The 24,983-nt window shown below is 39.4% G+C and overlaps 1 protein-coding gene across 1 annotated transcript in view; it reads right to left on the reverse strand.

The window, feature by feature from the left end:
* The window catches only part of LOC126161492 (uncharacterized), a 307,720-nt gene that overhangs the window by 194,754 nt on the left and 87,983 nt on the right, over nt 1-24,983 (reverse strand). The window contains exon 9 of the mRNA XM_049917389.1: nt 4,595-4,759. Within this exon, the coding sequence (XP_049773346.1) occupies nt 4,595-4,759 (165 nt within the window). The remainder of the gene's footprint in view (nt 1-4,594; nt 4,760-24,983) is intronic.

Raw genomic sequence — 24,983 nt, forward strand, 5'->3', positions numbered from 1 at the left:
CAATTTTACACAGAGTACGCGAAGGAACTTGCCCCCCTTCTTGCAGCGGTGTACCATAGGTCTCTACAAGAGCGTAGCGTTCCAAAGGATTGGAAAAGGGCACAAGTCATCCCCGTTTTCAAGAAGGGACGTCGAACAGATGTGCAGAACTATAGACCTATATCTCTAACGTCGATCAGTTGTAGAATTTTGGAACACGTATTGTGTTCGAGTATAATGACTTTTCTGGAGACTAGAAATCTACTCTGTAGGAATCAGCATGGGTTTCGAAAAAGACGGTCATGTGAAACCCAGCTCGCGCTATTCGTCCATGAGACTCAGAGGGCCATAGACACGGGTTCCCTGGTAGATGCCGTGTTTCTTGACTTCCGCAAGGCGTTCGATACAGTTCCCCACAGTCGTTCAATGAACAAAGTAAGAGCATATGGACTATCAGACCAATGGTGTGATTGGATTGAGGAGTTCCTAGATAACAGGATGCAGCATGTCATTCTCAATGGAGAGAAGTCTTCCAAAGTAAGAGTGATTTCAGGTGCGCCGCAGGGGAGTGTCATAGGACCGTTGCTATTCACAATATACATAAATGACCTGGTGGATGACATCGGAAGTTCACTGAGGCTTTTTGAAGATGATGCTGTGGTGTATCGAGAGGTTGTAACAATGGAAAATTGTACTGAAATGCAGGAGGATCTGCAGCGAATTGACGCATGGTGCAGGGAATGGCAATTGAATCTCAATGTAGACAAGTGTAATGTGCTGCGAATACACAGAAAGATAGATCCTTTATCATTTAGCTACAAAATAGCAGGTCAGCAACTGGAAGCAGTTAATACCATAAATTATCTGGAAGTACGCATTAGGAGTGATTTAAAATGGAATGATCATATAATGTTGATCGTCGGTAAAGCAGATGCCAGACTGAGAGTCATTGGAAGAATCCTAAGGAAATGCAATCCGAAAACAAAGGAAGTAGGTTACAGTACGCTTGTTCGCCCACTGCTTGAATACTGCTCAGCAGTGTGGGATCCGTACCAGATAGGGTTGATAGAAGATATAGAGAAGATCCAACGGAGAGCAGCGCGCTTCGTTACAGGATCATTTAGTAATCGCGAAAGCGTTACGGAGATGATAGATAAACTCCAGTGGAAGACTCTGCAGGAGAGACGCTCAGTAGCTCGGTATGGGCTTTTGTCAAAGTTTCGAGAACATACCTTCACCGAAGAGTCAAGCAGTATATTGCTCCCTCCTACGTATATCTCGCGAAGAGACCATGAGGATAAAATCAGAGAGATTAGAGCCCACACAGAGGCATACCGACAATCCCTCTTTCCACGAACAATACGAGACTGGAATAGAAGGGAGAACCGATAGAGGTACTCAAGGTACCCTCCGCCACAGACCATCAGGTGGCTTGCGGAGTACGGATGTAGATGTAGATGTAGATTCTGTTTGCACATGCAATTCATATCTGTTATTTCCTTCAAAGATAATTACGGATTAGAAAAGTCCTTTCATGCATCGCCAACTGTAAGATGCCAGCTTGTTTATCCATATCTATCAAAGCCAAGTTTCTCTCTAAAACCAGCTGTGTTGAAATAAGCATAGTGTCACACAAATGTTTAGCTGCACAGCTTACAACGGGCATCTTACGCCCAAGGAATATGCACCTCAGGGCTAAATATGGGACTCCGTACCTACCAGTGCATGCCCTACCAAAATCACCACACTTGCCATTAAAAATCTTCACACTCAGTTGGCTGTTACAGATATGAAAAGGATTCTAAATGAGACGTTGACTTCATAGAACTGAAAGGTTTGTTGTCTCTAGCATAAGACATAGTAAATGTTCCTAACAATTTCTGTACACATGAGCCGATGTTTACTCTTATTTTGGCTTGTTATTACTTTCCTGAAATAACAATTGCTTCTACCAATCTTTGCTGACAACTCGCTTCTAATATTGATGCAGTGCACGAACATGGCAACATTTAACCAATTTAGCAAACTTCTCATGGCAGCCGGCCACGTGTTGTCCAATCACGCCTGACATCTAGCCACGGCTCACCACTACCGTATTTACTCGAATCTAAGCTGCACTCAAATCTAAGCCGCACCTGAAAAATGAGACTTGAAATCAAGGAAAAAAAAAAATTCCCGAATCTAAGCCACACCTTAAATTTGAGACTCGAATTTCAAGGGAGAGAAAAGTTTTAGGCCGCACCTCCAAATCGAAACAAAGTTGGTCCATTGTAATATGAGACACAATTTAGATCGAATTAATGACGATACAGCTACAGTAGTTTGGTTCGAGTTGTAAGCTTAGCAGTTAAGCTTTACTAGGTAGCCATTGCTATGCGCCAGGTGTCCATCCGTATTTATATAGGTACCCTTCCTTTTTCACGTGCTTCGTTTGGTTTGAATCGATTGCTTATTTTTCTTTGATCTGGTAAGTGCTGTTCTCTTTGTTATAGGTGTCTACGTCACTCTAAGCTGAAAATGTGTTATTGTACTGTGTCATGCATTGTTGTCGCACTCTGATAATGTGTGTTTACGACCTGTCGCCGCTCGCGGCATGGCTTGCTTTTGTGCGCGCTACCGTTGCTTACAATAAAAAAAAAAAGATAGGAATTGTCTCATTAGCGAAACAATGGCAAGAGACTGCTATTTGTTGTTACTTACACTGCTGCTTTCTTTGATAATGATCAACAAGAACCAAATAATACACTGTGTATGATAGAAGATGTTATGCACGAGAGTTCAGCTAAAATTTTTCGCCGTTTGAAAATCTTTGCAGACGCCTCTTTTGTACATTACATTCTGCACAGAAATTAGAGTCATCTTAGATTTAAAAATCTAGTCAATTGCCGTGCTTCATTTCTGACTGTATCACTATTAGGCATAAGAATAATACAAATATAAACATGGCATGATATGTATATTCTTCCGCGTTTGCAGTTTTCTCACACTAGTTTCGTAGTTTATTAGGCAGACAGGATTTAAATTCATTCATTCATTCATTCGTTTATTGGTCCATTTGATAGTAGCAAACACGAAAGAATACATGGCAAAATGTTTATATTTGTATTATTCTTATGGTGAAGAGAATACTGCATGTGATTCACAATTCATGAAAGTTCCTATTAGCAACCATCTCTTCTCACAGGTAGGAAAAAAAATGTAGAGTTGGCCGTATTGATAAACATCCCAGTCTTGCCAGTCGGATTTTCATAGTACATTGAAATGCTGCTACATTCGAAGATGAACAATAAGGAATTTTTATTTACTTCGTTGGATAATGTATGAAAATGCAGTGGTCGAAACTCGGGGCAGAGAAAAAAGCTCGTCTTCCACCTCTTTTTTTTTTTAATTTATTTACTGACTCCGAGGTTTTGGCGCCAGTATTTATCTTTGTGCCTGCAAAGCATGCCTGTGTAGTGCTACATATACTCGACGGCAGAAGTTGGTTGTGGCGGCACCTACCACCATTTTTCAGAACTTCTGCTTAGTTTGCACTCGATTCTAAGCCGCAGGCGGTTTTTTGGATTACAGAAACCAGAAAAAAAGTGCGGCTTAGATTCGAGTAAATACGGTACTCCTTGCCTTCCACACCACACCACGCCAAACTGAATTTCTTGACCACTGGGGGTTCCCCTGGTGGCAGTGCTGCTGCGCTAGGCTACTATGTGTAAGATACAGTTATCGATACTCAAAGAGTAACTATATCTGTAACCTTACACAGTTAATCCCATTGAATATTAATTGAGGAACTACATAACTGATACTTTACATAAAAAATGAGTAGTTATTAGCCGGTGATATCAAAACTTTCTTAGGAAATTAAAGCTCTTGTGCTGCATTAAAACCAATATTAGAGTCATTTAGTTAGTTTGTCAAACATTTCATATCAGCTAAAATAATCAATTTCTGTCAATACAAAGTCTTTCCTTCTCATTCTGTCCGGTAAGTCTCCCCTGACCCACAGTTCTGGGTGACTTTTCCTAATTCTACCCCTTTTCATAAGCCTCTCCAGCCGTTTTCCTTCACCCCTCTTCCTTACCATTCCACCCTTCTGTCGGAAGAAGGGGCCACTGGTTCCAAATGCTAGCATACCTAAAACCTGTTTTTATATGTGTGTTCTCATGCCACCACTTGGTGAGTAACTAAGACTAGTTTTCCTTTCCAACACCAAAATATGGAAACTATTATTCCTTCTGGCAACACATTTGGTAGATGAAAAAATTAAGGAAACAAAAATTTAACAAATAGCAAAAAGTGCTAGTAACTGTGCTAAAGTAATCTACAAAAAGCTGTTTTGAGTTTTCTAACACATTCACACCATCAACTACAATGAAACTTCCAGCCAGAGTAAGGCTGCAGTCTAGATCACCATTAGAAGCCGCATCACTGTCGTCTGTAGAAAATGTTCTTGCAAACTGAGCTATCAAGACATACCTCATAGCCTGTGAATCAGCTCCAAGCTGTCAATGTGTGTCTCTTATGTCCTAATTTTCTCAGATTTTATCAGCCTTATTGCGCTGGTGGAACATAGTTCAGAGAAAGGTAAAAGTTCAGCCTATATCGCTAATTAACTTACCTGACTTAAATAAGAAGTGCATTTTTCAAAAAGGTCTGCTTTGCTAAAAACTATCCAATCGTCAACTTCGGTTCCACTACACTGGTTCAAAATTTCATAAGTATCAAGACGCAGAAGCACGCTGTTAACTTCCGAAAGGAGTAATTCGACATCTGATGTTAAAGTCTGAAACAAAAACATTACCAATCAAATGTGCAATTTCATGCATCTATTTGCTAACAGTTGAATTCATCATTTTTATCCAAGAGCCTAAAAAAGTAATTTCTGAACATTTAATCAAGTTTCAAGCAATGTTTATTGCAATAATTACAATGAACTATCTATATCTACATCTAGAAGATTATTCTGCAATTCACAATTAAGTGTCTGGTGGAGGGTTCATCAAACACCTTTAAGCTACTGCTCTACCGTTCCACTCCTAAACAGCATGCAGGAGAAATGAACAATTAAATCATTCTGTGCGAGTTCCAATTTCTCTTATTTTATTATGATGATCATTTCTCTCTATGTAGGGGGAACCAACAAAACATTTTCACACTCTGAGGGGAAAGTTTCTGATTGAAATTTCGTGAGAATGTCCTGCCGCAACAAAAAATGCCTTTGTTTTCGTGACAGCCACACCAATTAGTGTATCATATCTGTGGCACTCTCTCCCCTATTTTGTGATAATACGAAATGAGCTGCCCTTCTTTGAAGTTTTTCAATGTCCTTCATCAGTCCAATCTGACACGGATCGCACATTGCACAGAAATACTCCAGAACAGGGCAGACAAATTTAGTGTAAACAGTCTCTTTAGTAAACCTGTTACATTCGCTAAGTGTTCTGCTGATACACATCAGTTTTTGGTTTGCTTTCCCCACAACATTCCTATGTGCTTGTTCCAATTTAAGTTATCCATAATCGTAATCCCTAAGTATTTAGTTGAGTTTACATCCTTTAGATTGTGCGATTTATCATGTAACTGAAATTTAGCAGAGTCTTCAGTGCTCACGTGAGTGACTTCACACTTTTAGAGTAAATTGCCACTTTTTGCACCATACAGATATCTTGTCTAAATAACTTTGCAACTCATTTTGCTCATCTGATGACATCACATGACAGTAAATAACAGCATCATCTGCAAACAATCTAGGACTGCTCAGATTGCCTCCTAAATCATTTATGTAGACCAGGAACAGTAGAGGACGTAAAACACTTCCTTGGCAAATACCAGATATAACTATTGTTTCACTCGATAACTTTCCATCAGTTATTACAAAGTGTGACCTTTCTGACAGTAAGTCACAAATCCCAACGACACCCCACAGGCTCGCAATTAAATTATACGTCACTTTTGAGGAACTATTTTTTTTCCAAATGTGTGTATTTAACAGATCAAAATAGCGATGGACACTAGCCTGTCAAGTGAAAACAAGCACAAGTTTAAACTTTGCACCTGTCCAAATTTTGTAATAAATGTAGCCAGTCACTGTTACACAGAAAATGGAGCTTATCGAGTGTGTCAATAAAATATTCTGTCGCTCTGTGTAGAGAAAAGGAAAAATGATTAACAATTAAATTTATTAGGGACATTCCCCCTGCAGTACGAATTGTTTCTTGCCATTTCACAACTGTTCCCATATTTATAACAGCACTCGAGGAGTTTCAGCAAACTGAAAATGTTACATGTTATTTTCAATCCACGGCTATGAACTGTGCATGAAAAATTGCAAAGGGCAACGGGATACAAATATAATTTGCTATTTTCTGATACATCAAAAATGCTTGATAAATCTTGAATATTATGAAAATGGGATTTTATTAGCTTGGTTTCACGGTCTTTAGCACCCATGCTAAGATAATGAGAATATCATATTACTCCAGGCCAAATACACAAAGCTGCTATGTCAAAACCTAACCAACACTCCATCCAGTAGTCAGCAGTTCTGCACAATAAAATGAATACCCCTAGCTGCATACAGGCTTGATATACATCAACAGGGACAGTTGAAAATGTGTGCCCCATCCGGGACCCGAACCTGGGATCTCCTGCTTACGTGGCAGATGTTCTATCCATCCGAGCCACCAAGGACACAGAGGATAGTGCGACTGCAGGGACTTATCTCTGTCACGCCTCTCATGAGACCCACATTGCCAACTTGTCCCGCACTATATTCATAGTGCCCCTGCCCATTATACTCATTACTTGCGGCTCCCATCTTCTTCTGTGCAGATGCACAAACAGTGCCCGAACTCTCACGAGAATCAGCAAAAAGCCACGTGTAATGAGTATAATGGGCAGGGGCACTATGAATATGGTGCAGGACAATAAGTTCATGCCAGGCCTCACTGACCGATCTCGATACCTCTCCTCAGTGCAGCACACCATGAAGAATGGGTTGCCATTCCCCAAGAAACCTTCCAGCATCTGACTGAATGTATGCCTGCGAGAGTGGAAACTGTCATCAAAGCTAAGGGTGGGCCAACATTATACTGAATACCAGCATTACCGATGGAGGGCGCAACAAACTTTTAAGTCATTTTTAGCCAGGTGTCCAGATACCTTTGATCACATAGTGTATATATAAAGTATCAAAATTCCTTGTTAAACTGCAAGAGAACCACATGAACTTCAAAATCTGACACTGCTAATAATTGTTTGTCTTAGCATTGATCTACTTCATTTGGAAGTCCTATTTTTACACTACGTAATGAGTGTTTTCCTTTGCATACTAGTCACTTCAAATTGCTGTAGAACTGTAACATGTCATCATGTGACCTTCCACTGACGAAGTGGACCATGGCAGGGGTATGTGCCAGTCAGTTGTATAGTATCAGCATAGTAAAATGTCCTTAAATTTATACATCACAGTCCAGAGGAGTAGCAGCAATCTAGTGATACAATTGGGTTAAAATAAAAGTCTAGATCACAATAATATTTTATTACTGGCCAGTATCTACTTCATGTAGGAGTCATCTTCAGACAATGAACACCTAAGAACAAGAATAGCAGAGTTACAGGAAATGCTGCTGAGAGCCATCAGCAGCAGCCGGATGGGTAAATGCTGTATCATTACTTAATTATACTTTGGTCTGACACCATTCTCATCAAACTTTCTTTAACTCCACCATTCTTCTTTTTACAAAATTACATCATAAATCAATAAAACATTATTGTGATCTTGACTGTTATTTAAACCATACTAAGAAGTGGTGACAGAAGTGACTGAATGGCAGAAAGGAGCTATGGTGTCTGGACATGCACATCACCACACCATGAATGAATTTGCCTCATATATCCACCATGTCTACAAAGAATGGTGTACAAGTCACAGCCAAACATGGGATAATAGCATTGGTCATAAATGATCCTGGACCCAGAGATAAGTGTCAACCTCATAATAACAATCAGTTTCATACCTGCTAGAAATTTTAGCTGTCAGTGAATGCAACTCCATCTCAAACAGTTTCCAAGCAAACATTGTTATGGGAACTTCATGCAATGGACATTTGGAATCGAGTACCTCAAGGAAGGCTATTGTTCTTGGCAGTACATAAATTTGCACACCAGCATGCCAAATACAAACTGGACAACAGCAGACTGGAGGTGTGTCACAATTTTGGTTCTTCAGAAATGATGCAAGTCTCTGCATACACCAACACCCCAGTAAGATTTGTAATCTGCAGAATGTGGAGGGCGCAGTTCCGGCTGGAGGTTGTTCTGCAATGTTTTCTGGTTGTATTTTATACCATGACTTGGGCCCATTGACTCGGGTTACAGTGAGCGTGAACCAGGATGATTATGCCAACAATCTGTATGACTAGGTGTTGCTCTCTCCTCAATATCTTCATGATGAACATACAGTGGATACTCATCTCCCAAGATGATAGCCATGTTCACAGGGTTATGCACACGCACTCTTTTTAAAATTTTAAATAGTATCTCTCGTAATGAAAGACCCTCAAATCACAGTCTTTGTAGACTGATTACATATTTTGTAATAATTTAACTACTTGTCTGCAAGCTAATCATCATTAATTTGTGCTGCAAGAATAAATGTGCTTCAATTGAAAATTAATTCTGATGGTGTCAACTTGAATATGTAAAACCAAGCACCTAGCAGTTCATCAATTGGACATGAAATGAAGTATGGTCCGTAATTTCACACGTGGCAAACTCATTCGCTCCCTTGGAAGCAAGTACACTGGTTTTTCCAGCACTTTTCACTGTACAATTACCTAACAGTTACTAACACGTTCATATAACCACATTGCCTTTCCTGAAGCATTTGTTGTAGTAAATGTTACTGGTACTTTCCACTATATTCATCATTCTCCGCGCCGGAAAAACAATTGACTTCAGAAGAGTAACAGAATTTCCTTCTCACTTCACGATGTGTAATGCAGGACATATTAATGTCTTTCAGTATCAAGTGCCCACTTTTGTGCATGGCCGGATGGTTAGCCCATACACAGTCGTTAACACATTTTAATTTCAGCAGTCTTTCTCATGATTAGGGCCCAGATTTTAAGACATATCATATTTTTATCATGAACTTTAGGATGAATTTTACAACAACTTGTGTACAAATCCAGGTATTGTATTTTTATTGTGCATATGAAGTCGTATTCACATCTTCAGTATTTCAGGCAACTTTTGCCATAATAAGGTCATATTTCAGCCAACTTTTGCCAAAAATGGATTATTCGTCATACCTTTATGGATGCAAGAATAAAACAATAAAAATGTTGCTCACATGGCAATTTTTCAGATGGTATTATCACAAATAAACAACAATTATGACAAAGCTTTATTTATCGGGAATGTAGTAGACAAGCAGCACAACACACTAGTTGGTTCGCTGATGTAAGATACTGCTGCATAGAATCGACAAAATGCTCTCGAAGCCGAAAGCCTCCTTTCAATTCAATAAACATTGCACATGTTGTCACACTACTAAGTTTGAATACAAACTCTGTCTGGTTCAACTTCCCAAAAGTAAACTTCTCCATCAGCATGAAGTTGCAAGGTATTGTTTGCAAGTTTGGAGGTAAGGTCTTCAGCACTGATGGGGAAATATTATTTTGTAAACTGTGTGAAGTTAAAGTTGGTGCATAAAAGCGCTTGAATATGCAACAGCACAGTAATACCACCAATCACACGAGCTGTGTGAAGAGAAGTGCTGAAAATGACAGCAGACAAATACTATTATTTGAGCAAACAGGCCCATCTTCTACCATGCAGTCATTCAAGGACTCGTGCAAGATAATTATGTCTTGCAACATCCCGTTTGAGAAACGGGAGAATTCACACTTTAGAACGTTCTTGGAGAAGAACAACACACATCCAGTTCCAGATGAATCTACACTGAGAAAGAACTATCTGTGTGCTAAGAAGAGTAACTAATCATAAATTAGTGCTACTGACCAAAAGGTTTAGCTGCCCACAGATGAAACTACCAATGTGTGCAGACATTATGTAGCCAATGTTAGTGGCATTCTAAAAGTTGACAGGTTTGGAGGAAAGTTTCTCCTAACATGAAACGCCCTCGAGAGTAAACAACTCGACAACTGCCATTCTGCTTGACAACTCTGTGAGGCAACTGAGCCTTGATGGTGTGAACAGATACAACATTTTGCTGCTAGTAACAGATAGTGCTTCACAAGTAGCTACAGCAGCGAAGGGGCTTCGGATTCCATACACCAGTATGGTGTACCTCACTTGCCTTGCACACGTGTTAAAAGAGTTGCAGACTAAGTGCAATTAAATTATCCTGATGTGGACAAATTAATTTCCTGTGGCAAGAAAATCAAATCTCTGCTACAGGCACAGAAAATCAAGGATCAGGCACCTCCATTACCCATCCCTCCCTCTGCCCTCTGCTTGTTATAAGCGACAGTGTTAATCCAAGAACCCCATTGTGTAACTACTGCACCACTATACCAAAACAAAAACAATCTTTTGCGAGGTTGATAGAAACAAATAAAGTGCTACTAAAACTGCTACAGAGGACTTTACGTTTACGTTGTCTGCAAACTTGGCATACATTAACACCAACTTTACATTGGTATCAAAAGCCATCACATGACTGGAAGCTGAATAACACCCTAAATGTTGTACAACATGTGCAAAGAATGACACTAACTCTCTGAATGCTTGGTGCTCCACAGCTTATAACTATTTGTTAAAGGACATATTGCAAACACCACAAGCTGCATTTAAAATGTTCAACAGTCAAACAGACTAGTATTAGGGTGTAGACTCCACTGTCAGTGGCATCTGACACAGAGACCAGTCAGGTAGAGTGATCAGGTGTGTGTCAGTAGTGTTTGTGTGAATGTGTGTGTGGGGTCTCATTCCAATAAGGCCTTTTTGGCAAAAGCTTACATGTTTGGCAGTCTTTTTGTTGTGCCTGTCTGTGTCTCAACGTCTCCGTTATATGGTGAGTAGCAACCTATCCTTTTCATAACATTGTCTATGTTAATACAACAGGATATGAGATTTGTCATACCTCACAGGTCTTCAAGTATGCTACTGCTGTCAACTCCAACAGTGGCATTTCTTGGTCACATTTGACATTACTGCCATAATACCAACACGACACTGACAAATATGCCAAACAGCCTATATTACATGTCTCTTGTTATTCCTGAGATCATATACATCAGCGACACACATTCAAATAAGTGAAAATACCATGCTTGAGAGATGGTGGTGGTGAGCCCCTATGGGACCACACTGCTGAGGTCGTCGGTCCCTAGGCTTACACACTACTTAAATTAACTTACACTAAGGACAACACAGACACCCATGCCCGACGGAGGACTCAAACCTCTGACAGGGGAGCCGCGCAAACCACAGCAAGGCACCTCAGACCGCGCAGATACCCTACAAGGCACCATGCTTGGACTATTAGTATGTAAGGGTAGAAGATATAAAGTATAAAAGCGTAAAATATTTATAAATAGATAAAAATTTATGTTAACAGTCACTAAAAACATAATGATAACAAGTCCGTAATGCAAAATGTGTATCTACCAAATAATGAGTTTATCAATTTGGACTTGGATTAATAGTGATCCAACATGTCAAGTTAGTCAATTTTATGCGCAGGAGACAGAGTGAACTCCAAATTCAATTAAAACACTGACTACTTTTTTAATGAAAAAGAGAGTTATGGAATAAGATGTCTGTACAGAATTTTAACAGCGTTCAAACCGAATAAGTTCAGTTCAGTCCCCCCTCCATCTCCCGCACATAAAATTGACTAATGTGATACGAAATGTTGGACCATCATTAGATCCAAGTCTTAACTGACAGCCAAATTTTATGGCACAAACAGATTTTATATAATAGCCATCTTACTCCATATGTTTGAAACACGGTTGACCTCCCCTCAGTTACTTAATGAATATTATTTAGCAGCTTTATGATATTTAGAATAAAAACATACTATACGTAATTCCACAGATCAATTGTTCTAGTAGTATACATACATTGGTTTCCACTCCAAAAGAAAGAACCAGCCAAAACTCAAATTTGCAACATAAAATCGAACAACCTACCTAAAACAGCAAGTGTTGGTCTAACAGGGTTGCATGACTTAGTTACAACACAAACCTATCTTAAAATGCTGCATTCTTAAAGTTTAGCTGCACATTCTCAACCTGTCAAACGTACCTGTCCTGAGCTGTGATGCAACTGTTCTTATGCTGTATTCCCATATGTGCACCTAATTCAACCTCACACAAACACAAAATCATGCAGAAATGGGTCAGTACACCATTACACAAAGCACAAACTAAACTGATAAAATCAAATATATCATTCAGGCTCTCTGTCTTCCAGTTAAGTTGGTATACATGTGTTATAGCACTTATGCAAAGTTGACAATAGCACTCATCGGAATTCAGGGAGCTTGTGAGACAAACTAATTCCGATTAGCAGGAAAATTCAGTATAAATGAATTAGCTCCTCGAACATAATATTACAATTATATTATTGCTCTGCCATGTAGGACTTAGAAACGAATCGCCAGGATAGCTTTGGAATCCGTTAGCAGTAAGTCATACAAATTCTTCAAGACCAAATATGCTAACCCTAGACAGCCGTCAATGGCAATCTAAAGAAACACTGAGCCAGTATACAACTGGACAATTAGCTTTGTCCAACTTGCTAACATTCTATTGAATGATGACATATGACACACCATAACTATTATTCTATCTCTGTCTAAGTCTGTAGATATTGTCACCAACAAATATATGCTTTGAAATATCAATAAAAGCCTATGCAATTGTAGGTATTCAAACTTAAAAACATCAAATGAACAAATACAAATGTTATGATTTAACTAAGGTGGACTGTCATCTGACGTAGGCCAAACCTCAGTCTAGTCCCAACACAGTCTGCTCTATCAACAATCTCTCATCCTACTTATCTTACTGCTGCGATATCAGGCAAGCCACCTAACCAATTCCTTTTCTAGCCAAACTGTAGTGTCCTACATTGATGCCTCAAGTGAAAACTCTTCCAGAACACCCTCTGAAATAATTCTATCTTAATTCTTATTCCTATCAAATGTTTTTTCTGGTGAACTATTTTTCTTTCCTATGTCATCCATTCCTTGGACTCTTCCACCTGCTTGTTGATAAAGGGTGCCTGCCCTGTAATACTGCATCTAACTTTTAGTTTGCATCATTTATGGTCTTACATCAGCACTGCGAAAATTATCAACGCGCTCTGAAGCCCGCCATGATGGCATGGCATCCCTGGGCATTCAGCCACCTCACATGGCAACATGGTTGCCTCCTCCCTCTGCACTCTTAGCTGAATTCTGATTTCAGTGTTTCACTGAAACTGAAATACCTTGTGATCTATAACTCTGATTAACACTGCAGTCTTCAGCATATGTTTTTAAATAAATGAACACACCCTACATCTTCCATTCCAACCTCTTTCTCCAGTTACTCAGTTCTTATGCTTATAGCTACAAGCATATCAGCAATGTCAGTGATTGTGCATATTGATGACTGTACACATCACTCCCATGTCTCATCTTGTTCCCAATTCTACCGTTAGATACCAATTGTCGAAGCACAGTATTTTCACGTGTGTGTGTGTGTGTGTGTGTGTGTGTGTGTGTGTGTGTGTGTGTGTGTGTGTGTGTGTGTGTGTGGGCGCGCACGCGCGCGCGCATGTCAAAGACGTAAACAAATATGATCTCAGAATAACAAGAGACATGTAATACAGACTGTTTGGCTTCTCTGGAAATTCCGTGTTTATATTATATGACAGTTGTATCCAGTGTGACCAAGAAAAGTCACTGTTTAAGATCTGAAATTACTAAAACACCCCACAGACTATGTACTGTGAGACATACATAGTTATAACAAAATTCTAAATATCCACATGGTTGTATGCTTTTTAGTTGAACATGGCTTTGAATATCACAAATAATTTATAATCAACACACAACATCAATACAAATACATAATATGCAAGTAAACATATGTTCTCACTGTTATGTATAGAATTGTTATGTTGTAGATATCAATATGCCTACAATTGTTTGTTGTCTGCATCAGATCCACCAACAATGGGTTCAACGCCCAAATACCAGCTTGGCTACTAAACATTTTAAATGCAGCTCATGGCATTTACAAAATGTCCTTTACAGGACACCTCATTTCCAATAATGTTGAGCATCCAGGAAGAGTAGCTTTCCTTCTTTCTCCATTTCCACAGAAATCTTTCTTTGGTGCATGCTCTTTACATGATAACAGAATAGCTGTAATGTTTTCCTTGCCATGAAGCCAACTGAAAATGGTGTCGTCAATGATAATTATGGTATGAGTGAAAAGGAGCAGTGTTTATAGCATGTTCTTCAAAATTTTAGTTCCGTAGAAGTTAGAATGGTCAGCTTTGCCACTCAGTGTATTAAGCTGACCACACACAGATTGACATCCCTGGGCACAGTTTCATTCTGTCCAAAATAGTGTTGTGTCGTTCTGATAAACAGAGAAGAACCATCTCAGTGTCTAAGTAATTCATATAACCTGTGTGTCCAGGCAAAATAAGTCACAAACATGAAATCAAGTCAGCTCTCTTTGGAAAATACATATGCAAAACCAGTCAATCAACAACAGATCAGAACACAATGTTTCTTCTGTAGTGTGGAGCACCATCAGGTAGAACTGGCTGCCTACAAACTCAGTGAGATGATGTGCTCTATAAAAGGTAGTGATTGCTTCATAAGTCCAAGTGTTTACAATATTCTATGTGAATGTGGTAGTAGCTACATAGAATAGACTGTTCCAACGGCTTATCAGTGCTGAACAAAAAATCAGAGGTACATCAAGTACAAAAGTATAATAAAATCTGCTGTTGCCAGAAAGGCCTTAATAATAAGCACGAGATCTTAATTAAGCAGATGGATTCTGGCCTACACTGCGGACTACTGGGACTGAAGCACTGAAGTGGGTGTGGAAATCAGAATGAGTGTCAACAACTTTAATAAAGATATGGACTAAACACACAGGAATGTGTGGAATTGTGCACTTGATATCGAGAGACTGTTTGTGTCCCATATTGCACACTGTGATTGGAAGAGAGATGTTATCTCTAGTTGAAGTGGGCATTACAATGTCATTTACAAGTGGGATGCCATTAATTCCTCAACAGTCATGAGTTTTCTCATGAGAACTACGTTGTGGAAAGCTTGGATTTTTATAGAGAAAATTGGTGTGAACAAGTGAACAGCTAACATTTAGTCACTGAACAGTTCAAAGAAAAATTGAATCTCATTTCAAACAGGGCTGACATCAATCTACCCTCGATGTGCTGAAAAAATTAAATGTTTAAAGCCGGCGGCAGGCATAAAACATCATCCAAAATTGAACTAAATGCTTCCTCAGAAAATTATTTTGAACAATTAGTTCATGAGCCCACTCAAAACGTGAATGGTTGTGAAAGCACACTTGACCTCTTAGGAACAAATAATCCTATACAAATAGGGAGTATCATGATGGATATGAATTAGCGATCACAAGACAGTTGCTAGGCTGCATACCGTAACACACACAACCATAAAAAAAGAAACATAAAGTACATCTTTTTAAAAAAAGCTGAAAAAATGCCTTTTTAAGAGGCAGTCTCCACTCCTACCAATCTGATCATTTAAGCATAGAAAAGATGTGAAATCATTTCAGAAAGGTAGTAACGACAGCAATTGAAAAAGATACCACATAAATTAATAAGTGATGGTACTGATCCCCCACGGTACACAAAACGGGTCAGATTGCTGTTGCAGAAGCAGCAAAAAAGCATACCAAATTTAAAATAACGCAAAATCCCAAAGACTGGCAAAGTTTTGCAGAAGTTCGATATATAGCGCGTACTTCAATGTGAGATGCTTATAATAATTTCCATAACAAAACTGTCTTGGAATCTGGGAGAAAACCCAAAGAGATTCTGGTCATACATAAAGCACACCGGTGGCAAGATGCAATCAATGTCTTCACTGTGCAATAACAACGGTGAAGTCGCTGATGACAGTGCCACTAAAGCACAGTTATTAAACATGGTTTTCCGAAACTCCTTCACCAAAGAAGATGAAGTAAATATTCCAGTATTCCAATCAAGAACAACTGCCAAGACGAGAAACTTAGAAGTACATATCCTCAGAATACCAAAGCAGCTTACATCACTTGATAAAGGTAAGGCCTCCAGTACAGATTGTATACCAGTCAGGTTCCTTTCAGAGCATGCTAATACAATAGTGCCATATTTAGCAATTATATACAACTGCTCGCTCACAGAAGGTCCATACATAAAGACTGGAAGATTGCTCAAGTCACTACAATACCCAAAAAGTGAAATGGGGTAATCTGATGAATTACAGGCCCATATCACCAATGTAAATATGCAGTAGGGTTTGGGAACATATACTGTGTTCAAATATTATGAATTACCTTAAAGAAAATGATTTGTTGACACAGCACGGATTCAGAAAACATTGTTCTTGTTAAACATCTAGCTCTTTATACTCATGAAGTAATGAGTGCTATCAGCAGGGGGTGTCAAAGTGATTCCATATTTTTAGATTTCCACAAGGCTTTCAACACCATTCCTCACAAGCGTCTCCTAACCAAACTGTGTGCCTATGGAATATCGCCTCAGTTGTGCGACTGGATTCGTGATTTCCTGTCAGAAAGGTCACAGTTCATAGTAATAAGACAGAAAGTCATCAAGTAATATGGAAGTAACGTCCAGCATTTTCCAAGGAAGTGTCGTAGGCCCTCTAATGTTCCTGATCTATATTAACGACATAGGAAACAATCTGAGTAGCCCTCTTAGATTGTTTGCAGACGATGGTGTCATTTACCATCTTGTTAAGTCATCAGGTGACCAAAACGAATTGCAAAATGATTTAGATAAGATATCTGATGATGCGAAAAGTGGCATTTGACCGTAAATAAAGAAAAGTGTGAAGTTATTCACATTAGTACTAAAAGAAATGCACTGAATTTTGATTCTGCAATAAGCCACACAAATATGAAGGCTTAGAGATTACAATTACAAACAACCTAAATTGGAACAAACACATAGACAATGTTGTGGGTATAGCAAATCAGAGACTGTGATTCATCGGCATAAAACAGGTTTAATAAAGAAACAGCTTACACCACACTTGTCCCCCCCCCCCCCCCCCCCCTATTCTGAAATATTGCTGTGTGGTGTGAGATCTGCATCAGGTGGGACTGACAGATGACATTGAGAAAGTTCAAAGAAGGGCAGCTCATTCTGCATTATCGCGAAATAGGGGAGATAGACATGATACATGAAATGGACTGGCTATCATTAAAACAAAGCCATTTTTCGTTGTGACGGGATCTTCTCATGAAATTTCAATTGCCAGTTTTCTCCTCCGATTGCAAAAACATTCTATTGGCACCCACCTACATAGGGAGGAATGATAATCATGATAAAATAAGAGAAATCAGGGCTCGCACAGAAATATTTTAAGGTCTCAGTTTTCCCACACACTGTTCGAGAGTGGAAAGATAGAGACATAGCTGGAAGGTGGTTCACTGAACCCTCTGCCAGGCGCTTTATTGTGAATAGCAGAGTTATCATTTAGATGTAGATGTGAATACAATACATACATTTCCTGTTATTGCTAACATAAATGCCACCACAGCTGAAGGCATCGTTTGAGCACTCACCAAGATGACTTGTCTTGAAGGTTTCCCCACAAGTATTAGTCACAGGTTACGAACCACAATACACAACAAAATCTTTCACCATTGGTCCATTCCACCACAAATCCCGTGGTGAAGCCAAACACACAGTGCAACCTTTCAAAAATAAGGTGACAATTTAAATGAGAAGCATGAAAGATTATCTAAAGACATTCCTCAACTCACATCGAACTGTACCGTTCACAAATGAAAACACTGTAGAATTACTTTGTAGCTCAAGACACCACCAATCCTCCCATCAGGAATTAATCTGTCCCTAATTCAAACACTGGATTGAGCAACACTAAGTTTTGTTAGGTATAGTCCCATTAGAGGTGATAGTCCCTTGCCACTCCAATACCTGCAAACTGATTTGCAGGGCACCTACTGTAACTGAATAGTTGAGTCTGTTCCAGAAGCCAATGCTCTCACGAAAAGCAAAGATGCGGTTTTAACATTCCACTAATAACTAGGCTTAGAATACAAGATACTACCAGGGAAGGATTAGGAAATTAATCTGATGTGTCCTTTTCCAAGGAAACGTCCCAGTATCTACCTTACGCAATTAGGCCAACGAGGGAGAATCCGAATCTAGATGGCTGGTCAGGGATTTGAACCACTGTTCCCATAAGTGTTAGACCAGTGTACCACCACCTCTCTCTTTCTACATCTACATCATTATTCTGCAAATCACACTTAAGTGCTATTTCACAACCATTCCACACTCTTATAGCACACGGGAAAAACAAGACCCTTAAATCTTTCCTTGTGAGTTCCAATATCTCTTATTTTATTGTGATGATTAATTCCTCCTATGTAGGTGGACATCAACTCAACATTTTCATATTTGGAGCAGAAAGCTGGTGATTGTAATCTCTTGAAAGGATATAATTGCAGCGAAAGACACTTCTCATTTAATGGCTGCCACCCCAAATCACATATCATCTCTGTGACGCTCACTGCCCTAGTTTCCAATAATACAGAAGAAGCTGCCCTTCCTTGAACTTATCCGATGCCCTAAGTCAATCCTATATGGTGTTGTTGTAGTGTGGTCTTCAGTCCAGAGACTGGTTTGATGCAGCTCTCCATGCTACTCTATCTTGTGCATGCTTCTTCATCTCCCACTACCCACTGCAACCTACATCCTTCTGAATTTGTTTAGTGTATTCATCTCTTGGTCTCCCTCTACGATTTTTACCCTCCACGCTGACCTCCAGTACTAAATTGGTGATTCCTTGATACCTCAGAACATGTCCTACCAACCGATCCCCTCTTCTTGTCAAGTTGTGCCACAAACTCCTCTTCTCCGCAATTCTATTCAATACCTAATCATCATTAGTTATATGATCTACCCATCTAATCTTAAGCATTCTTCTGTAGCACCACATTTCGAATGCTCTCTTCTTGTCCAAACTATGTATCGTCCACGTTTCACTTGCATACATGTCTATATTCCATACAAATACTTTCAGAAATGACTTCCTGACACTTAAATCTATACTCGATGTTAACAAATTTCTCTTCTTCAGAAACGCTTTCCTTGCCATTGCCAGTCTACATTTTATATTCCTTCCACTTCGACCATCATCAGTTATTTTGCTCCCCAAATAGCAAAATTCCTTTACTACTTTAAAGCCTCTCATTTCCTAATCTAACTCCCGCAGCATCACCTGATTTCATTAGACTACATGCCATTATCCTCGTTTCGCTTTTGTTGATGTTCATCATATATCCTCCTTTCAAGACACTGTCCATTCCATTCAGCTGATCTTTCAGGTCCTTGCTGTCTCTGACAGAATTACAATGTCATCGGCGAACCTCAAAGTTTTTATTTCTTCTCCATGGATTTTAATTCCTACTCCAGATTTTTCTTTTGTTTCCTTTACTGCTTGCTCAACATACACATTGAATAATATCGGGGATAGGCTACAACCCTACCTCACTCCATTCCCAACCACTCCTTCCCTTTCATGCCCCTCGACTCTTGTAACCGCAATCTGGTTTCTCTAAAAATTGCAAAAAGCTTAGAATCGAGTGCAAAGTACGGTAAGCGGAAGTTCTGAAAAATGTTGGTAGGTGCCGCCACAACTAACTTCTGTCATCGAATATATGTAGCGCTACGCAGGCATGCTTCGCAGGCACAAAGACAAATACTGGCACCAAAATCTCTGCGTCAGTAAATAAATAAAATAAAGGTGGAAGACGAGCTTTTTTTCCTCCACCACGAGTTTCGACCACTGCATTTTCATACAATATCCAACGAAGTAAATACAAATTCCGTATTGTTCCTCTTCGAATGTAGCAGCATTTCAATGTACTACGAAAATCCGACTGGCAAGACTGTTTGGGATATTTGTCAATATGGCCAACTCTGCTTTCTGAATTTTTTCCTAACTGAGAGAAGAAATGGTTCCTAATAGGAACTTTTATGAATTGTGAATCACATGCAGTATTCTCTTCACCATAAAAATAATACGAATATAAACATTTTGCCATGTATTCTTTCGTGTTTGCTGCTATCTCATTTAAATCCTGTCCGCCTAATAAACTACGAAACTAGAATGAGACAATAGCAGACGAGGAAGAATATACAAACCATGTCATGTTTATATTCGTATTATTCTTATGCCTAATGGTGATACAGTCAGAAATGAAGCACGGCAATTATCTTAGATTTAAAAATCTAGTCGACTCTAATTTCTGTGCATAATGTAATGTACTAAAGAGGCGTCTGCAAAGATTTTCAAATGGAAAAAATTTTCGCTAAATTCTCATTCAGAACATCATCTATCATACGCAGTCTATTATTTGGTTCTTGTTGATCATTATCAAAGAAAGCAGCAGTGTAAGTAGCAACGAATAGCAGTCTCTTGCCATTGTTTCGCTAATGAGACGATTCCTCTCTTTGTTTTTTTTTAAATTGTAAGCGGCGGTAGCATGCACAAAAGCAAGCCATGCCGCGAGCGGCAACAGGCCGTAAACCTTCATTTTCAGAATGCGACAAACAATGCATGACACAGTACACTAATGCATTTTCAGCTTTGAGTGACGGAAACACCTATAACAAAGAGAACTGCACTTGTCAGATCAAAGAAAAATAAGCAATCAATTCAAACCAGACGAAGCACGTGAAAAAGGAAGGGTACCCGTATAAATACGGACGGAGCGCCTGACGCATAGCAATGGCTACCTGGTAAAGCTTAACTGCTAAGCTTACAACTCGAACCAAACTACTGTAGCTGTATCGTCACTCATTCGACCTAAATTGTGTCTCATATTACAATGGACCAACTTTGTTTCGATTTGGATGTGCGGCCTAAAACTTCTCTCTCCCCTTGAATTTCGAATCTCTGATTTCAGGTGCGGCTTAGATTCGGGAAAAATTTTTTTCTTCGATTTCGAGTCTCATTTTTCAGGTGCGGCTTAGATTTGAGTGCGGTTTAAATTCGAGTAAATACGGTAGATGGTAGAGTTTGTTAGGCCTGTCTCTCCCAAGGCTGTCATTAGTTCTAATGGATGTCGTCTACTCCCGGAGCCTTGTTTAGACTCAGGTCTTTCAGTGCTCTGTCAAACTCTTCATGCAGTATCGTATCTCCTACTTCATCGTCATCTACATTCTCTTCCATTTCTATAATATTAACCTCAAGAACATCAGCCTTGTACAGACCCTCTACATGCTCCTTCCACCTTTCTGCTTTACCTTCTTTGCTTAGAACTGGATTTCCATCTGAGCTCTTGACATACGTGCAAGTCGTTCTCTTTTCTCCAAAGATCTCTTTAATTTTCCTGTAGGCAGTATCTATCTTACCCCTAGTGATATGCGCCTCTACATCCTTACAATTGTCCTCTAGCCATCCCTGATTAGCCATTTTGCACATCCTGTCGATCTCATTCTTGAGACGTTTGTATTCCTTTTTGCCTGCTTCATTTACTGCATTTTTGTATTTTATCCTTTCATCAATTAAATTCAATATCTCTTCTGTTACCCAACGATTTCTACTAGCCCACGTCGTTTTACCTACTTGATCCTCTGCTACCTTCACCATTTTGTCTCCAAAAGCTACCCATTCTTCTTCTACTGTATTTCTTTCCCCCATTCTTGTCAATCATTCCCTAATGCTCTCCCCGAAGCTCTCTACAACCTCTGGTTCTTTCAGTTTATCCAGGTCCCATCTCCTCAATTTACCACTTTTTCGCAGTTTATTCAGTTTTAATCTACAGTTCATAACCAATAGATTGTGGTCAGAGTCCACATCTGCCCCTGGAAATGTCTTACAATTTAAAACCTGGTTCCTGAATCTCTGTCTTACCATTATATAATCTATCTGATACCTTCCAGTATCTCCAGCCTTCTTCCATGTATACAACCTTCTTTCACGATTTTTGAACCAAGTGTTAGCTATGATTAAGTTATGCTCTGTGCAAAATTCTACCAGGTGGCTTCCTCTTTTATTTCTTACCCCCAATCCATATTCACCTGCTATGTTTCTTTCTCTCCCTTTTCCTACTATTGAATTCCAGTCACCCATGACTATTAAATTTTCGTCTCCCTTCACTATCTGAATAATTTCTTTTATGTCATCATATATTTCATCAATCTCTTCGTCATCTGCGGAGCTAGTTGTCATATAAACTTGTACTACTGTGGCAGGCGTGGGCTTCGTATCTATCTTGGCCACAATAATGCGTTCACTAAGCTGTTTGTAGTAGCTTACTCGCATTCCTATTTTTTTATTCATTATTAAACCTACTCCTGCATTACCCCTATTTGATTTTGTATTTATAACCCTGTATTCACCTGACCAAAAGTCTTGTTCCTCCTGCCACCGAACTTCACTAATTCCCACTATATCCAAATTTCACCTATCCATTTCCCTCTACCTGCCCGATTAAGGGATCTGACATTCCACACTCCAATCTGAAAATGCCTGTTTTGTTTCTCCCGATAACAGTGTCCTCCTGAGTAGTCCCTGCCCGGAGATCCAAATGGGGGACTATTTTACCTCTGGAATATTTTACCCAAGAGAATGCTATGATCATTTAACCATGCAGTAAAGCTGCATGCCTTTGGGAAAAATTATGGTTGTAGTTTCCCTTTGCTTTCAGCCGTTCGCAGTACTGTTTTGATTAAGGTTACGAGGCCACATCAGTCAATCATCCAGACTGTTGCCCCTCTTCAGGAACCACACATTTCTCTGGCCTCTCAACAGATACCCCTGTGTTGTGATTGCACCTATGGTATGGCTATCTGTATCACTGAGGCACGCAAGCCTCCCCACCAACGGCAAGATCCATGGTTCATGGGGAAGGGGGGAGGGGAGACATTCCATAAATTCCATGAAGTGGCAGAACTGTCAGATCTCAAGGAGGAAGTTAATACAATTAGCTCTGGGCACGAAGATGTAGAAAAACAGTGGCTCAAGTTTGGAGCAACAACTGACCTAGCACCGAATAGATACATAACATGCAGAACAGTTCATCTTTTATCATTCCCTGGTATGTTGGCTCTGTATAGAATTACAAGCAATATCAACTACTGCACAACAAGTGTGAAGTTACTATCATATGTAAAGCTGTCAGTGGCATCCAAACACTCAGGAGTGACACAGAGGAACCAAAATTGTTGGTATGAAATTAAAATCAGAAATCCTGAACACAACTTTCAAATGCATCTTTACAAATGGAGACCCAGGAGTATTGTCCCAGTTTAATTCTCACATCATTGGAAAGCTGAGTGATACAGATGTAAGTCTCATGGCATTCAGAAATAGCTTAAAAAACAAACAATGACCTAATGGAATCTCCATCACGTTCTATACAGAATTTGCAACTTAAGTAGACTCTCTATAAAAAGTAATACACTGTAGATACTCACAACAAAAAACTGTGCCCAGTGGTTGGAAGAATGCACAGGTCATATGAGTCGACAAGAAGGGTAGTGGAAGTGATTCACGTAACTACCACCCAGTATAATTGTCATTCATATGTTTTAGGATCTGGAAACATATTCTGAGCCGAAATGTCATAAATTCTCTCTCACAGAATGACATCCTCCATGTCAGCCATCATGAATTCCAAGAACATCAGTGATGTGATACAACTCTCTTTTCTAACATTAAATACTGATATTCTTGCATCAAGGCAGTAGATGCAGTATTTCTCGACCCATTATCAGACCAACTTTTACTTATGAAAGTACAATCATATGGATTATATCAAATGAAGTTTACAACTGGAATGAGTATTTTTTTCCTAATTGTATCTGGGGGAAGTGTATTGGGACATTTACTGTTTGTGTTGTCTGGAAGATAATACAAGGGACATGTCAAAAATAATGCACAGGTTGGTATAACAGATCATTTGATGCAACAACAATGAAAATTACAACAGATGTAGCTGGGAGCTTGAGGAGAAGCACGTTTTTGTTTTTTCACTTTGTACGCCAACATACAATTGCCGAGAGGTAGAAATGGACACCGAAGGGGCCTCAGGTACTGTGAAGACCAGAGGTTGTACACTAAGACCCAAATTTTATGTGGCAAGAACCCAACAAATCCACAGTGTATTAGGTAAAGCTTATGGTGAGTATGCAGTGGACCACAGTATAGGTTCACATTGTGTTAATCATTACCATGGTGATCGTATGAGCATGGACAAAAATCCGAGGCCCAGAATGCCAGAAACATCAACAGATGAATGAAATGTGAAACTTATGACAGATGTTCTTGAAAAAGATTGCAGTATGACTTGAGAAGAATTCTCTGAAGCCACAGGAAATCCCCCAACAGTAGTATACCATATTCTAACAATGATCTAAAGAAGACAAAAATTTGTGTGTGACTGGTCCCACATTGTGAGAATGCTGCTGAAGAGAAGCAGAAATGCCTGGACACTGCAACTTTGCTCAAACAATGATTTGACCGTGAAGGTCAAGAATTCTTGTGTCGAATTGTCACTACTGATGAAACGTGGATTAGTGACTTCCCAGACCTGAAATCACAGTCCAAATTTCGACGTGCTCAGTCGAAGGTCAAGCAAGGAATCATCACAACAGATAAGAGTCCCATGTGGAAAAGTGTCACAGCTGTGTATCGTCATAACTTCATGCAAAATCTGTGCAGGTAAATGTACAAAACCCAACCTCAGTTGCTTCAGGCTGGGCCATTC

This window comes from Schistocerca cancellata, chromosome 2 (assembly GCF_023864275.1).
Source record: "Schistocerca cancellata isolate TAMUIC-IGC-003103 chromosome 2, iqSchCanc2.1, whole genome shotgun sequence".
NCBI classification, from domain to species: domain Eukaryota; kingdom Metazoa; phylum Arthropoda; class Insecta; order Orthoptera; family Acrididae; genus Schistocerca; species Schistocerca cancellata.